Source organism: Gadus morhua, chromosome 9 (assembly GCF_902167405.1).
Source record: "Gadus morhua chromosome 9, gadMor3.0, whole genome shotgun sequence".
NCBI lineage: Eukaryota > Metazoa > Chordata > Actinopteri > Gadiformes > Gadidae > Gadus > Gadus morhua.
Genome location: NC_044056.1, coordinates 21,157,554 through 21,173,678, shown reverse-complemented (window position 1 = coordinate 21,173,678; position 16,125 = coordinate 21,157,554). Strand labels below are relative to the sequence as shown.

The 16,125-nt window shown below is 44.4% G+C and overlaps 2 protein-coding genes across 7 annotated transcripts in view; one reads left to right on the top strand and one right to left on the bottom strand.

Moving 5' to 3' along the window:
• Positions 1 to 2,357: 2,357 nt before the first annotated feature.
• On the bottom strand, positions 2,358 to 5,536 carry c2cd4a (C2 calcium dependent domain containing 4A). Its single transcript, XM_030367148.1, has 2 exons — positions 5,354 to 5,536; positions 2,358 to 5,180 (listed from the first exon to the last, which is right to left on the bottom strand). The coding sequence occupies exon 2, from the start codon at positions 5,170 to 5,172 to the stop codon at positions 3,844 to 3,846; it is 1,329 nt and encodes a 442-aa protein (XP_030223008.1). The 5' UTR covers positions 5,173 to 5,180; positions 5,354 to 5,536; the 3' UTR covers positions 2,358 to 3,843.
• A 2,656-nt stretch (positions 5,537 to 8,192) lies between these two features.
• Positions 8,193 to 16,125, top strand: part of tln2b (talin 2b) — an 84,104-nt gene continuing 76,171 nt past the window's right edge. For all 6 annotated transcript variants that reach the window (XM_030366857.1, XM_030366859.1, XM_030366858.1 and 3 more), the window contains exon 1: positions 8,193 to 8,343. The gene's annotated coding sequence lies outside the window, so the exon portion shown is untranslated. The remainder of the gene's footprint in view (positions 8,344 to 16,125) is intronic.

Below are 16,125 nucleotides of genomic sequence, written 5' to 3'. Positions count from 1 at the left end.
CATAAAATTACATTTGTTCCATTTTTAGAGCCTTATATTTTATATAGCGTATTACAAACCAGAATGAATTTAACTGGCGTTTTTAAAGAAAACATCTTGCCGCGACCGTGAGCCAAAGTTATGCGCACGTACAGTCTTTAATTTAGGTTGCCTTACATTTTCATATTTAATTGTATCACATTATATTTATTGAGCATCCAACCAAGCATTGTATGACGCTTGGTTGGATGCTTCGTCCAAGGTGCAGCAGATAAAGTAACTGACCAGGTATGGCTAGCAGGGGTTATCTTAAAAACAAAATCTCTATCCTACGCCTTTAAATCTTGCAATCTTAAATCAATAGAATCCAGTGACATTAGCGAATTGTGTATTTGCTTGTGCAGCTGCTTACTGATGCAACTGTCTGCATATTCTGTAAGCGATATCTGCTTTGAACATAACAAAAACACACACAATCTGCACAAGCTATTTGCTTGGGTTACACTCTTAACAGCCAATGATGATGTAAATGACAACACAAAATGAAAACATGAAACAACTTGGTTGTCATGATCAGAGTTAGCAAATTGCGATGAAGAATGCAGACATCTTTAATGCCTTCAAAACTGAGGGAATTTGAATAACGGTTGCAATATCAATGCAATAATGAAATGTATTCCAGTAACATATATCACTGCAAGTCTTGCCATTAGTTTCTGACAATGAGAACATAACTAGGCTGAAGGTAAACGTAAGAGGCCATTGCAGGCTTCTTGTGGTTGGCCACCATTAAGTGGCCTGTTCAAACAGAATTCCTGATAATAACATTTATGTACTGGACTTATTTAACATTCGGCTGGTCCAAAACATAAACAGAAGATAAGGGAGAGGAAAGGAAAAGCTCTGTTTTCTTTCCGATGTGCGACAGCAGGAAGGAGCAGGAACGCGTGTTCTGAGCAAGCGGACCACATCATGAAGGACAAACACTGGAGAGTGGAGCCCCAGGCCGAGCAGGGGGCCACGCCCGTCACTCCGTCCTTTGTATACCACTGCAATGTCTAACTGGAATGCTCACCAGATATTGTGTGTTTGCAGGTATTTTTTGTATTATTATTCTGTATTATTCTGTACAAATAATGGCTAAACTGACTAATATACACGATATTAAGATTTTTTTTTTGCTCATATTTGTTACAAATCTCGAAAATCTTCCATAAATCTTGTATCTGTATCTGTCGCAGGCCTGTAATAAGCCTGTCCACTCATTATTGGATGGCCTACCTGTCTGTCTACCCATCTACTTGGCTACCATGTATTCCAGAAGGCTGGGCACACCTAATGCTAAAGCACAGGACCAAGCAGGTCATGTGCTTCGGGGAGTGGCTTTAGAGGGAGGCCTGAAGGGAGGGGTACGATACTCTTCAGTACTATCCAAATCTAGCTTACTCTGGTTTTGGGCGGGTTTCTGCACATTGCCCACCCTAGCTTTTATATATCATGGGAAGAGTGTTAGGGTTAGGACATCAGAGGCTGACCCAAGGTATTCTCCCTGGTTCCCATTAACAGTCACCATGTTGACCTCCAGGCATGAGATGCCCTGCAAAGGAAGAACATCGTTCATTCAATTCATTAATTCCTTCCTTTGTAGGGCATCTGATACCACAGAGATCCTAAAGGTCAACTTGGTGTTGAACTCTAGGCATGAGATGGCCTGCAAAGGAAGGAATTCATTGAAATAAATTTCTTAACCTATTAGAAATAGGGCAATATTAACTTACAAAAAACACAAGCAGTCCAATATGTCACTATATATATATTAGATAATGATGGATTTATAGCAGGATTACATCTGGAGTGACAAATATATTGATATATATGATATGTAACCCGAATGGTATTGCATTCAATGACTGTGGGTATGCCTAATAAACACACACACACACACACACACACACATATATATATATATATATATATATATATATATATATATATATATATATATATATATATATATATATATATATATGTATAATATAACATCTGATTCAACAAAGAATGTTCAATCTGCTTGTATATATATATATATATATATATATATATATAATATATAACATCTGATTCAACAAAGAATGTTCAATCTGCTTGTTGATCTCAGCCGTATTATTAAAGGAGTATTAACTAAAACATAATATGCACAGTGAAGGCTAAATGCTGCTACATGATCAAAATGGAGTCCTACCACTGTCACAAGTGGCCTGATGTTTATTGAGAAATGAACACCCCCTCAAATCGAGTGACGCACTCCAGCCATTGTGCTCTGCTGAGAGCCATTTTATGTGGCTTTTTTCACAGAAAATAAATTAGAAAGCTTAGAATGTTATCAGGGGTTGACCAGAGAGGAGAATCCCTGGCTGTTCCTCTTTTATTGCAAGGCACGACACAGCTGAGTCAACACTCAGATACAAATGAATCCAGAGGCTTCAGAAGCACTCCTAACATAATGGACAAAGAGCTAGCCTGGTTGTAATTACAAAAGAAAAGTAAGTGTTATCAACAAAATTTCTCCCTGGGAATTGGAGGAGACTCCCATTAAATAATGAATAAATACAAAAGATATACAGAGATGACTATTGATGATAGATGATTGTAATTATTTGTACTTTGTTTGTATTTATTTGTGTGTCAGATCAACCGACTGTCTGCAATTATTCTCATAATAGTTTCTATGTTTATTCTCTGTAGCACATGACATCAGTTATGGCTGATAGGCTATACCTGATGAACCTTTAGGCCTTGCATCATCACCACAGTAAGCATCGTTCTCCCTTTGAAAAAAAGAAAACCCAGAAAAATACAATTTGCATTACGCTACGCTGTCAGCCAATGTTATGGATGTCATTGTAAGTGAAAGTCATCAGCCCTTTTATCTCAGAGATTTTGTAAGCCCATGGAAATCTATTAATCTTTAACCAGGAGCAGTAGTGGAAACGGATGCTTTTAAGTCCCTTTTCTCGACCAGTGAGAAAAGCAGGATGTGATTGCCCAAGGTCAATCTCTGTGTAAACACTGACCTATATCATGCACCCTAAAGTCTATATTCTAGATATAATACCATTCATAAGATGTATAGTCAGTGTTCCTCAGGGCGTGCCTGGGAAATGACCTCTTTATCAGTTTGTTCATGCAGACCACGTTGGGCTGGAGCTGCTATAGTGCAGTTTATAAAACACAGCTCTATCACTTTGTATTTTCATGTCTTTTTACCAAACCACAACTGTTATGGTTGCAGTTCTTTGGGAGATCCACTTATTTAAACATTACAAATTTCAAAAGAGATAACATAGAAAATAAATAAAATATAGTTAAAAAAAGAAAATATTCACATTGAACCACCAGGTTTGTTACAGCCTGATAAAGCTGGAATCATTTGTTTTTGCTGATTAAATGTATGCCATTGGGTCGAAGCTCGCATTGAAATTCTCTGGTTGCCAGAAACATTTCATTAAAAGAAAGGTCACGAGGGAAGCAACAGGCTTAAGAGAAACAGCAGAAGGTGAATAATCAAATCCTGACAAATTGGCGGCCTTGTTGATGCTAAGAGATACAGAGGAAACCCAGGGAACCTAAAGACGTGTTTAGACCTCAGGGTTATTTTTGGCCTGACTAATGACATCTGCTTTGGCCCCTCATTTCTTAAAGAGCATTCACTACAATGCCAGGGAGATGTATTTAACTGACAGGTTAGGGATTGTTTAATTAAAAAAAGTGCAAAGTACAAGAAACGACAATGTTTCATGTAATTTAATTCATATAAAATTATGATATAAAACGTAGGTAATAAATAGTAAAAAATAAAAAGGTTTAAAAAGTTACAAAGCTAGAGAGAGGCAGATCACAATCCCCCAAAATATAGTCCCTCTTCATGGACGACTTCTTGTTCACCACTTTGAACCGCAGAGAGCGCAGACAGAGGTCTTCTGCGGTGAGGCCGTCGAAGAAGAAGTCCTCGTTGAAAATGGGGTTACGGCTCTTCCGGATCACGGTGCTGCGCTGCTTCTGGAGCTTCCCGGGAATCAGCGAGAGGCTCACGCTGCAGTTAATGCCCTTGGTGTCCGAGCTGGCCGCATACAGCCCCTCTGCGCTGATCAGCCTCAGCCGCAGTCTCTGGTTGTCGGCCGAGTACTCGGCCGAGATTCGAAGGCTGCCGTTGTTCCCGAGCGGCACCGTGCTCTCCCGCATCGCCCTCTCCCGGCTAAGGGTGAGGTCCGAGGGGAAGAAGGCGGGGGGCGCCAGCCTGTAGCCGCTGGACAGGCCCTCCGTCGTCTCCTCGGACAGCCTCCTCATGACGTTGGGGCTGTTGTCGGTGGAGCTGCCTTCGTCCGTGGACAGGGAGTTGTTGCGTGAGGGCAGACCCCTCCTCTGGTTCTGGGTGAGCAGGCGCTCCTGGCTCAGTGTCTTGAAGATGGAAGGCTTGCCGGCCGCCCCGGGGCACCTGCCCAGCAGCGGCGAGCCAAAGGGAGAGGACTCGTTGGAGGAGGTGGTGTCGCTGTCCAGCGTGCTCTGCCGGCTCAGGGTGTAGCTCCGCGGGGACAGCCTGACGGCGAGGGCGTTCAGGCTGTAGGAGGACGGGGAGGTGGAGGGGCTGGGCCGGGGGGATGTCCTCTGGGTGTAGGTGTTGGACCGGCTCCGGGGCAGCAGCAGGGGCAGGGAGCCGGGCTCCACGTGGAACAGGGACTCTTTCCTCCGGGTGTGGGGGCTCTCCAGCAGCGTGCAGAAGCCGTAGCAGGTCTGCGCCCGGGCCACGTGCGGCAGCGACAGGGCCGCCTGGCTGCGGGGGTCGGCGTTGGTGGTCTCCTCTCCGTCGCTGCCCGCGTCCTCGTCGTCGGGGCCCTCCTCCACGCTCTCCACCTGGATGATGTGCGGGCGGGGGGGGCCGCAGGGGGCCTCCCAGGGCTTGGGGCTCCCCCCCTCGCAGGGGGACACCCTGATGCTTGGGGCGGCTCGGGCCTGATCCGAGGGCTTGGCCTTCTGGATGGGCTGGATCTGAGGCGGGATGAAGAAGTCCGGTATGGTGTCCGGGGTGATGACGTTGGGGCACAGCGTGATCCTTTGGGCTCCTTTGGCGGACTTCTCCCCAAACAGGACCATGCTCTTCCCCACCGACTCACAAATCTTTTCAGCCACCCACATGGGATCTCCTGCAGAGGATTAGATTAAAATGAACTGTGAATAAACGTCTGAGCAGGAATACACATGGGTGCATCCGGGTTGTTTGGGTCTCTTTACAAACAATGCTCTTACTAGACAAATAATACATAAGTACGTATTCAAACCCTTTCAAATAGTGGACTAGAGCAGGGGATTTTCTTACCTTATAAGAATTGATATGCTGATAAATCCATGAATCTGTAGAATTTGTAGTGGAAAAGCGATGGTTCTCGACCGGTCTCCAAATGCCACCGTGAGGTGTTCTCCTGTGATGCTGAGCCGTACCTCTGGCATTAAGAGAGAGGCGGTCGGGTTTAAGTACAGCCCACCCGCGGGGGAGGCAGCCACCAGGCCTAACACACACCCCCCCACTCCTCCGACAGAACCGTGGTTCCCATGGAAATACCGCAACCGTGTGAGGCAACAATGTCTCCGGCCAGATGTAAGGCACAAAAAGATAAGCCCACTCTTACACACAACTGGGTTCGACAAAAGGAGAAGCATTTTAATTTGTTTGTTTGAGTTTGGGCTCATGGTGGAGATAGTGTGAGCGCGAAGGAGAGACCTTGCTTTAGTTGAGTATAAACAAGGTTAAATTATATGATATGAAGTGTGTGGGACAGATTCGGTGGATGTGATCAGGCCCTGACCTATACGTGGTAAACATAACCTACGTTGGCCTCAACTGGAGTTTTGAGTAATATGCCGTTATGTTGTTGTTAAAAGGCTGGTTGTTAAACTCACCTTCTCCTGACGTCGGCTGCTGTTTATTCAATGAAGTCAGTGCATTGTTCATAAATGTTACAGGGAATATTTATTGAACCCGGGCCCCAGGCATTTTATCAACGTGTTTCTTGTTGTCACAGCTAAACTGTGCGTCACTATGAACTCTAATAAGTCACTATAAGTGTCAAAAGGTATTCTGTACTCTTTTAAGTAGTGTTTAAGCACCGTTGTTTACTTTAACAACAGTCCAAAGCAAAGACAAGTCAGTTTGTTCAATGGCAGATTCCATTTGACGCATGAGGTTCACGCAAAATGAAACCTGAATAAATTCTGTGTGAATGGGAAAATAGTTACCCTTATAACTCATAACACATCCAGGCTACAACTTGTTCTTATTTGTATAGGCTGATATTTAAAACGTTGGCTGTTAATATGTTTAACTAATCCAGATAACAAAGGGGTTAGCAGAGTTTAGATGCTACTACATGTTAATACTCCCCTCTTCTGGTGGGACCGTTTAAACTGCACATGGGCACAACCCCATAGCATAGATAGCCTCATACCACCACTATGACATAGAGCAGGATAAAGAAAAATTACAAATATATAAAGCAAGTTGCTACACCTCAGTTTTTACAATGTTTTACGATATACTTTTTACTGTAATGACAATAGTTGACGCCATACTGTGCTTAATAAAAAAAAAGCCTGACGAGAGAAGAAACACAAGAGAAATATCCCTTTGATGAATCTCTCTGCTCTGCGGCGGCCGAGGTTCAAGTGAAATGACTCGGTTGCTAAGTGACACCTTAACAGCCAATGAGGATGCACGCACTTAGACAGCAGTATCCGAGAAAAAGGTGATTACTGAAAGCCTTTCCTCGTTCCCCGAAATGTTTTCCAAAATGCCCAACGCAAACAAGGACAGGGTGACTAAGATGGCATAATTATCATAAAATCCCATCATTAGGGAATCACCTAAAGTAAGTAGCATGGAAAGGATAGGATGGATGGGATGTTTAGAACTAAAGGCCTAAACCTTAAACTAACGGACCATCAACTTAGAATAATTTGAATATAATTTGAATTTGAATACTTAAGGTCAGAGAATGAATTATTGTTGGTCGTTTTGTCTTTTATAATAAACGAGTTAAGTAATTGTATTTGGACCGGGGAGCAAATGCAGGCCAATATGCTACCTTGAGGTTTACTTCACATGTTTGTCCATTAGATGGCAGTATATATTAAGAAGCACAAATGCATCCCGGGGGGCCCAAGAGGACTAGTTAAATCCCATTGTACAGTTAAATCTCCTTCAGCGACTATAGTACAGTGGGCCTACCCCATTCCACACAGATTCACAGGAAGATAGCATGTTCCTTGACATTCGATTTCTGAATTGATGTACTGTCGCCGCGTCCCTGGTTAGGAGATAATTATTGAGTGAAAGTGCAAACATTTGACTAAATGTCATATTCGTGTGCGATAGGTAAATGTTAAGGTTATGGTTGGTTGGAAGTATTCGTATCCTTAACATGATTAAGCAGGGCCACAATGTAGGCCTGCACAATGACCTTCCTCTGGCTGTTCCTCATACGCTGCATGGTGACCTCCTGGTCGAGTGTGGACTAATTAGTGAACCCAGATGACGGAGTGTTGGAATGGACCACGCATACCTCTGAGTCAGGATTTCACACGGGTTTGTGCCACAGGTCTAGATAAACACGGTTCACCACGTGACATTACTAAACGGATCTAACCTGATCTCATGTCTCGGGATGTGAGCTCTTGTTCGTATCGTTATTTGCTATCATCATACGGTTAGGCGTGCGGTGTGAGGTGGATGAAAACCGACCGCTAAATCTATATGGACACCGTCAGAACGAGTGTCAGTCGTAGAGCAGTGTCTATTTGGTTTAACTGACAGGCGCTTGGCAGGGAATGGTTCGCTGCCCAAATCAACCCCTGATAGGCGCTGCACGCACGCGGACACGCACGCGCCAGGAAAAACTACAATTGGTTCGGCGCGAAAAAATTGACACGATATTCTCTCGGTACAAGACGAGCGCGGCGAAGTGTTAAATTGGGCACCGAATAACGTATCATTGCTTTTTTTTCGAAGCACCGTGAACTCATCGTGCCAACAGGCAGAAAGCCCATGTTCCTCGTGAAGCCCGTGACGCGCTTCCCTTCTCACTGCGCACAGCGACGCGCGCTCGTGTTCCTCCTGCGCTCTCCGCTGTACGGTAATGGGGCGTGGCTTGGTGGAGGCGGGGCTTGGTGGTGCCGTGGTGGAGGCGGGGCTTGGTGGTGCCGTGGTGGAGGCAGGGAGAGGAGCAGGAGTCGGAGGATCGCTTGCAGTGAGCGTAACGCCTACATCCAAGACAGCGTCCATGCAGTAGGACTAACGATTCAAACCAATATCAGGTAGGAATTTGCATTATTGGACCCTCGTGAAACGTTTCGGACAGTGACATCTCGCAGGTAGAAAGTGATGGTGGTCACATGTGATGATATCCAGAAAGGCATCGAAGGTTGTGTGTTAAACACTTGGATCTTTCGGCTTAGTAGTAGTAACGTTGAGACACTTTAGATGCACCATCACGAGACCATCCTTATTTTTGTTGAATAGCTACGTGTTTGACATGTTTTGATTTCTTGCAATTATTGAGCCATTGATTTTATGTATCTTGTGTATCATCCTACTACCAACATTTGTTTTATCTCCCGGCGCGAGTCGCACCTGACATTGACTTTAGACGGCTATTCCGTTGACCTACATGTTCGTCCATCCTATTTGAGATATGAGTCAATCAATGTCACCCAAATCAATCAGCTCGTCGGTCCTTTACAACAATTACAGTGCAAACTTCAAACGGACAGGCTAGAACCAATGATATCTGGGTGCAAATGCCTAATGTATTGTCAGTGCTCTTTCATATCATACATCATACCGGATTAACGTTTCAGGGCAGCGGTGGTGATCGTCCAGGCAGATAGGCTAAGTCAATAATAATTAAATAGATGAATGAAATCATATATAGTATATCTGCTATAACTCTCAATACAAATCTAACGTAATATATTGGAATTTACATTGCCAACGCAGAAAAAAATGTATATTTCCTTTTTTATTACAATGATAAATTAGCTATTGAAGACTGATTGAAATCACTGTGAAAACTGGACGGTTTGAGGGTATGTTTTTTCGATGATGTAACGAAATTTTTCGATACAATATCTTTATTCCCTATCACATTATGTACACATGGTTCCAGATTCTAAGTGCTAAATTATCCTGTGGATTACTATATATTATGATTAATTAATACATTTGATCAAGCAGCACCATATTCACGTAGGATCTAATGTCCAGAAAGAGAACTCATTAAAGATCGGAATAGAAATCGGTCTTGATTGTAATATGATACAAGCCAGTAGGCTTTATACATCTTACTACTGATTGCTTATAGGGTTGATCTGTTTTGGTCCTTGGTTTCAACACAAATTGACCTGATCATGTGATTAACTGATTATACGCATTTATGAATGCAATTGTTCTCGGTAAGAAAATGAATCAAAAATCGGTTTCATTTATTTTATTTAGATATAGACGATATATACATTTCTTTCCGACCATATATGTTGTCAACTGGTCAGCATTTGGGTTAACCATAAGTGGAACATCTTGACTGTATTCATATGAACATGATAATGCAATATCTTACTGGAAGTACTAAGGCCTGACCATACTCTTGGGATTCATAAAAAACATATTCTCATTGTCAAACCAAGAAAACAAGCTGTTTCCAAACTGTAACTGGATTCAATACCAACATATTCAGAACAGTGTGTTCACCTTTGTGTACCAGCTGTTTGTTAGAAAGTGATCCAATGTCCAGTCGGCTGTTTCAGTTACTCCACAATCACAATCCTGGATGGAATTCTCCAGGAAATCTACCTTTTGACAGTTGAGAAGTTAGATTTTATAATGTGTGTGTGTGTGTGTGTGTGTGTGTGTGTGTGTGTGTGTGTGTGTGTGTGTGTGTGTGTGTGTGTGTGTGTGTGTGTGTGTGTGTGTGTGTGTGTGTGTGTGTGTGTGTGTGCCTGCTAGCCTGTGGTCTTTTGTGCTATGTTTACCAGTGAAAGCGATCTTCCCCTATGTATATTATCAGTATCTTTGTGATCACATCTCTATAGGGCCTCGCCCGCAGTCCTTTTCTTAGCAGACAGTAGCAGCTGTTCATTTGATACCCCATTGTTGTTGTCAATCATTTCTAACATCATTATGTGAACAAGAATAATAAAAGATGATTAATCATGAAAACCATCCATTCCGAGTGGTGTACTGCAAAACAGCCTTGCAGCCTATGCAAAGAACAGATCATAAATATTCACAAACTAGAAACTCTCATTTCATATATACAATGTCAATGACCAGATTCACCAACCAGACACTTTCATATGTACAATGCCAATAAAAGATCAGTTTAGGACGTTTGTGGAGAAACGTTGAGAACATAATATGATCAGATATTGTTGATGCAATGCCTTCAGTCTTTTTGGCAGGCGTTGGGATGTGTAATGGTATATTGTCTTTTAGTTACAGTAGAGGAGGAAATGGATATGCCAATCTTAATGTTATCATTTCACATCTGTTCTTGTTTCACATGTTTTTTTTATTTGTCTTTTTCCAAACGTTTATCCCACATGCCAGTTCTGATACATTATTTGAATGTCCTACAAGTCCATCGTTTGGCCAAAGAGAGAACTATCTGTCAGAGCAAGGATGAGCTAGCGAAGGCAACTACAAGTGTATTGCATAATGCCACTCGGGCTGACGAAGGTGGCATCAGAGTTTGTGTGACGCTGAGATATGTGGCCCTCACTGCAGGCTGTGGCGCCCGGTCTGAAGGATATTCAGGAAGTAGGTCACCTCATGCACAATTGTGTGGCTTATAGGACACAAATTATGTCACGGACCAGCCAGCCTGCTCATCTGGAGGTCAACTGAGTAGGAAGTCTGAGCCAGCTGCACTTTTGTCATTGTGACATTATCTACCAGACATGGTACCAGTCTTGGGTCCCGGCTTCAAGCATCTGTGGGGCCAAACGAGTGCAGAAGACATGCATGCTATTGGTGTTTGTTTGAATAATAGAAGGATCCTTCTAGTTTTTTCGATGGCTTTGATGATCTCATCAGATGTGAATTAATCCAAAATAAATACAGATGAACATCTCTTGGGTGAGCAGGACTCGTGGCAGCCTACGGTTGAATATATTCATTTCCATAATCGGGATGAACAAACACTCCCTGAAATAGGAATACTTGATCCTATGTGTTTTTTCGAGTTGGATTTGTTGACAGATTGTGTTGTATTGTCTCTTGTGGTTTCACTAACCATGCATGGTTAATACTGGGTTTAACTGTGCGTTAATGCAAATGGTCATTTTGGCACTGCCATTTACTACTGGAGTTAATAAGAGACTTGGTCATAGACCAGCGGTCGGCCCCAGGTACGGTCCTCGTTCACCTGGTTGGACGGCTGGCTGTGGTCATTGAATAATGGCCACCATGTTGCAACCCAGCCTGCGCTTTTATTTATTGGTTTGTTATCATTGTGTTGCTCAGAACATGATCTACTTGTTTATTTACTTAAAAAACCTTTAGAATTCCCTCCTGAAGGCCCAGACATAATCACATACTCTTAATATAATTGGTTGTGCTGCTCTTTGGAAATAGCGGTACTTAGCTCAGACTTGATATCCTGGTATTCAGATATAATGAAGTGAGTCTGAGACAGAGGACTGTCGTCTCACCTGACCCCAGGCTCATTTTATTGTGCGTTTCCAGTGACTGCAAATGATCGTATTTCCATTCCCTGCTCAGAGTATGTAAATATGCATGTGTACAACTTTGGCAAGGTTTCCATTGCGCCTATTCAAATCTCAGATTGGGCTGGCCTCCATTTTGATTCAGCCCTGGCAGTTCAGGCCTATATCGTGTTTCCCTTGAATTTTAAGCTGAAGGCAGGAAGCTGTCTTGGACAATGTGGGAACACCAGTATCCTAGTGTCGAATACATTAGCTAGAGTGCAGTCAGGTGTTCCAATTGCGATGGCTTCAATGACATGCAAATGACAAACCTCAAATGACAAGTGTTTCCTGAATCCATATTCCTATAAATTATCCATCCATGCTTCACTATGAATGTGGTTATTCTTTGACCACAAGCAAATGAAAAGCATTCAAATTCCAATGGGTCTCATCTTGGATTGGTTTCCGCCTGTGTTGTTGGCTGTACCGTACAATCCTGATTTTGAACCAATACCAATGTCATTATCATTTGTAATTAATGTGTTGCACCCGATTAGTCAAAATCCTTTACAATATCTAGCCTGCTGTGATAATGCCAACAGCCACCCATGTTGAAGCCCTCACACTGCGTGAGTGTGTTTTGTGTTGACCGATGTCACAATGGGAGCACATAAGAGGCATTAGCGGCGCGCTCCTATCAGGCTGTGTTGATTACCCCGCCCTGTTCTCTCAGCGTGCTGCGAGTGCTCCTCCCTGCCAGCCAACCCCTCCAGCCCCCCAGGGAGCCATGGGGTCAACGGTGGTGGGGCGGAAAGCGTTGCGATGTTCCCACATCTGAGAGATCTGCAGAATTGACATGGAACAGGCTAGCATTGCTTAATACGGCCGTGGAGTTATAGTCTGTGTAGTTGTTGGGGGGGGGGGGGGGGGCAGCCATTGTTTACGGGCTGTAATAGGCAAAAGTCCAGAGTTAAGGAGGCTCAGCCACCTTTAGCACGGTGGGAGGGCAGAGGCTTTGACTTCATTAGAACATGGGTCAGATGAAAACACAACATATCGATCAAACGGCAGGACCTCGTTGTTGTGGCATGCTGCTGCTTTATTTACACAGTAAATGGAATAATCTGTGCTTTATCATCAAGGTTATTTGGGGCCAGGTAAGGGCTTTTCTGAGTACAGCAGCCTTTGGGTTGTTTCCATGGCTTCCTGGCCAGCAAATTAATGCCGTCCTCTGCTCTGATCCTCTGCATGTCACTGGTGTTGCTGATCGAGCAAAATTTCAAAGCTCTCCAAACCCCCAACCCCAACAGCCTCCCTCTCTCCCTTCCTCCCTCCCTTCCCATCACCCTCCCTCCCTACCCATCATCCTCACTCCCTCCCGATCACCCGCCCTCCCCCTCAGTGCTGTAGCGGTTCTGTGAGAATGTGGATTGTCCTTACAGATTGTGGCCTAAATCCTTCCAAGCCGGACTCGAGGCAGTGCGTCAGGAAGATGCAGCAGGAGGCTGTGAAGCACGAGCCATTGTTACCTGAGCCGTGTTGGGCTCATCAGCGGTGACCTTGTCTTAGCGGCACAGAGACTCTCCAGTTACCCTTGGCCAAGGAAGATAAGATTACAACATGGATCGCTATGGCCTTTTTGTTTGGTTTCTTCTTCTGCAGTATGTGTTGCAAATGCTGACACTGTTGTCGGCGCTCTAACATTTTGCATCATAGCATTTCTGGATATGAGGACGGATGAAGGGAACTCAAATAAGGCCCCTCAGTGCAGGACGCAGGGTGCAGTTGTTAATTGGATCGCCGGGCCGCTCGCCTGACTCCCTCGCCAACACGCGACAGGCCTTACACAACCCGGCTCGTTACTTTACATTAGAGTCGATGGCAATGACGTGGAGTAATTCACAGCTCTGCCCTGGCCGGCCGCAATCTAATCTCTCATCCCTCCAACCATCCGCTCACGACGCCGCCATCCCAGGATCTCCGGCTGCTGTTTGTGACGTCAGAGAACCCCAGATTTAGCCCTAATCTGTCCACTTTTGCCTTGGATCCTGTTCATTTCATTCATCAAGGATTGTGTGTTTCACTCACCAAAATAGGGATCTGCAACAGCTAGAAAGATAGTTGCTATCAGAAAATCTGTATTTTAACGCTGAGTATAATAAGGAGCCAGAATGATATGATACCATCAGACTTCTTATGGGCAGCAGATAAAACAACTAGAAGGTAGAGTTTAAGGGTTTAGTTCACTAATTACTGTATAGTCAAATCAATGAGAATGTTATCCCTATCGACCTAGAGATGCATGGCTTTAGGAAGCAGGCATGGGTGACAGTGCTAAGCATGTGGCTGAGGATTCCTCATAAGCTATGGACAGTTAGCTACACCCAAGCTCCTTCGCTACCCTTTCCCTGTAAAAGTCCAGACAACAATGTTATTATAGCTAATCATTTGTGACTGTCATTTAGTGCAATGGTTTCAGAAGGACAGTGACTCACTCGAGCATGTAGTTACCTGGTTTTTGTAGTCTGCAGTTATTTATTGAAAATCAATTGAGTTATTCTAGCAATAAACCCTGTTTCAGGCAATGTAGCCGAGCACAGATGGGAAATTGGAGAACTGATAATGCAATCAGGTGATGTTTAATTGAATGATGCAGTGATCCTGTCTGTATGTAGTCTTGCACCTGTTGGGAACATGTGGGTTCCTCTGGGTACTCCTCTTTCCACCCATCACTCAAAACATGCATGTTAAGATAATTGGATACCCTCAATTGCCCTTGTTGTGGTTGAGAATGGGGTGTGTGTCTGTATGTCAGTCTCTTCGCTCCTATAGTCAGCAGAGATTGGCTTCAGGCTCCTGTGATCCAGGAATGAATTGCACATCATATTTCTCAACAAAACACAATTGTCTTGAGTTGACTTCTTTGTCTATTTATAATGATACTGTCATCATTTTTTCGCTGTCGCTCTGCTTGGCTCACAACCAGCCTGCGGGCCTTCCCTGTTCACACAGGTGATTGATGGACCATGAGGTGACACAGGTTGAGCAGCCCACCCACTGCGACTTGCTTTACCCAGGAGGATATTACTAGTTTGTGGGATGCTGATGGTGTAATATAACCCGGCTAAGCTGATGGGCCAGCCTGCGGTCAAAGGTTACACTCACACTGACCACCATGTCCAGATTGTGTCCATGTTGGGCAATGTATCACTGCGCATACGTGTGTCTTGCATTTGTGTCATGTCATGTGTGTTGTGTGTGTGTGTGTGTGTGTGTGTGTGTGTGTTTGAGAGACGGTGAAAGCTGCGTCTCAGCCATGAATCTTCTTGAACTTATTTTGACCTTTCTTTCAATCTAAACACAGTTTCTGCAGACCTTTCTTTGCCAACCCCAGTCCTGCCCCTCTAGTTTGCCTGTGCCGGACTGAATCTACTCCACCCTTCCTACTACAACCAGCTTTGCTCCATGAAGATTGAGCTAATTTCATTACAACCCCCCCCTCCCCCTCCCTCTGCCGGCCCTTTTCCCATGGACGGCAAAACTAATGTGGTTAGGAGAGTCTGTGTCTCTTTTTTTTCAGGAATGGAGGTGGGGGGCATTGGGCTGTGTCACATAGCTCGTCTCTAGGAAAGGGCGGATGTCTGTGTCCATCGAGGTTGCCCTTCCTAACTTATATCCATATAGATTGGATGAGATGGCATCACACCAGACGTTTCCTCACCCCCTAACCCCTGGATGGCTCTGTCGGACGACAGCTGCTCCCCAGATGTACCCCGCCCCCGCCGCCGCCGCCGCCGCGGTGTATGCGGCTCGTTAATTAGATAAGAGGTCTGTTCAGAAAGTCTGCCTGATGACCTTTAAGCGCATTACTTGATTGAGATGACTTCCACGTTTCACCAAGAGAGATGCCGCGCCTTGACATCACCACCCCTCCCGTGTTCCTTGGCAGGCGAGCTGTGACAAAAAAATCTGTAATGACGTTGTTTTTTCATACGTTTCGGTTGACAGGTGACAAAGCACACCGAAAAACGTGGGTTTGTGTTTAATGTGTGCTGTGTTGAGCAACGCAGCGGAGAATATGGGCGGGCCCCCCGTGTGCCCCTGCCTTTCCTAAGCACCCTTTTAGAATGATGGCTCAATTGATTTTTCTGTAGGCTCCTTAGCTTATCAGTTACCTCTAATTAGAAAATCGGTTACTTTAGTAGAAAATGATTTCCAAGTCACAAGCTTAAAGTATGGGTTCATAAATTACAACTCTGTATCGCATTCTGCCTGGGCCCCAAAACCGGGAGGAGATGGGCATGGAATCTGATCCCCTTGTCTGTCCTCTGTCCAAACATTGGTAAATGCGGAAGCGGGGCACAGCGCATTTTTAGTGCCCCTGTCATCCGC

What these genes read in the sequence shown, in the direction of transcription:
- c2cd4a (XM_030367148.1), bottom strand. Translation starts at nt 5,172, where the DNA reads ATGTGGGTGGCTGAAAAGATTTGTGAGTCGGTGGGGAAGAGCATGGTC.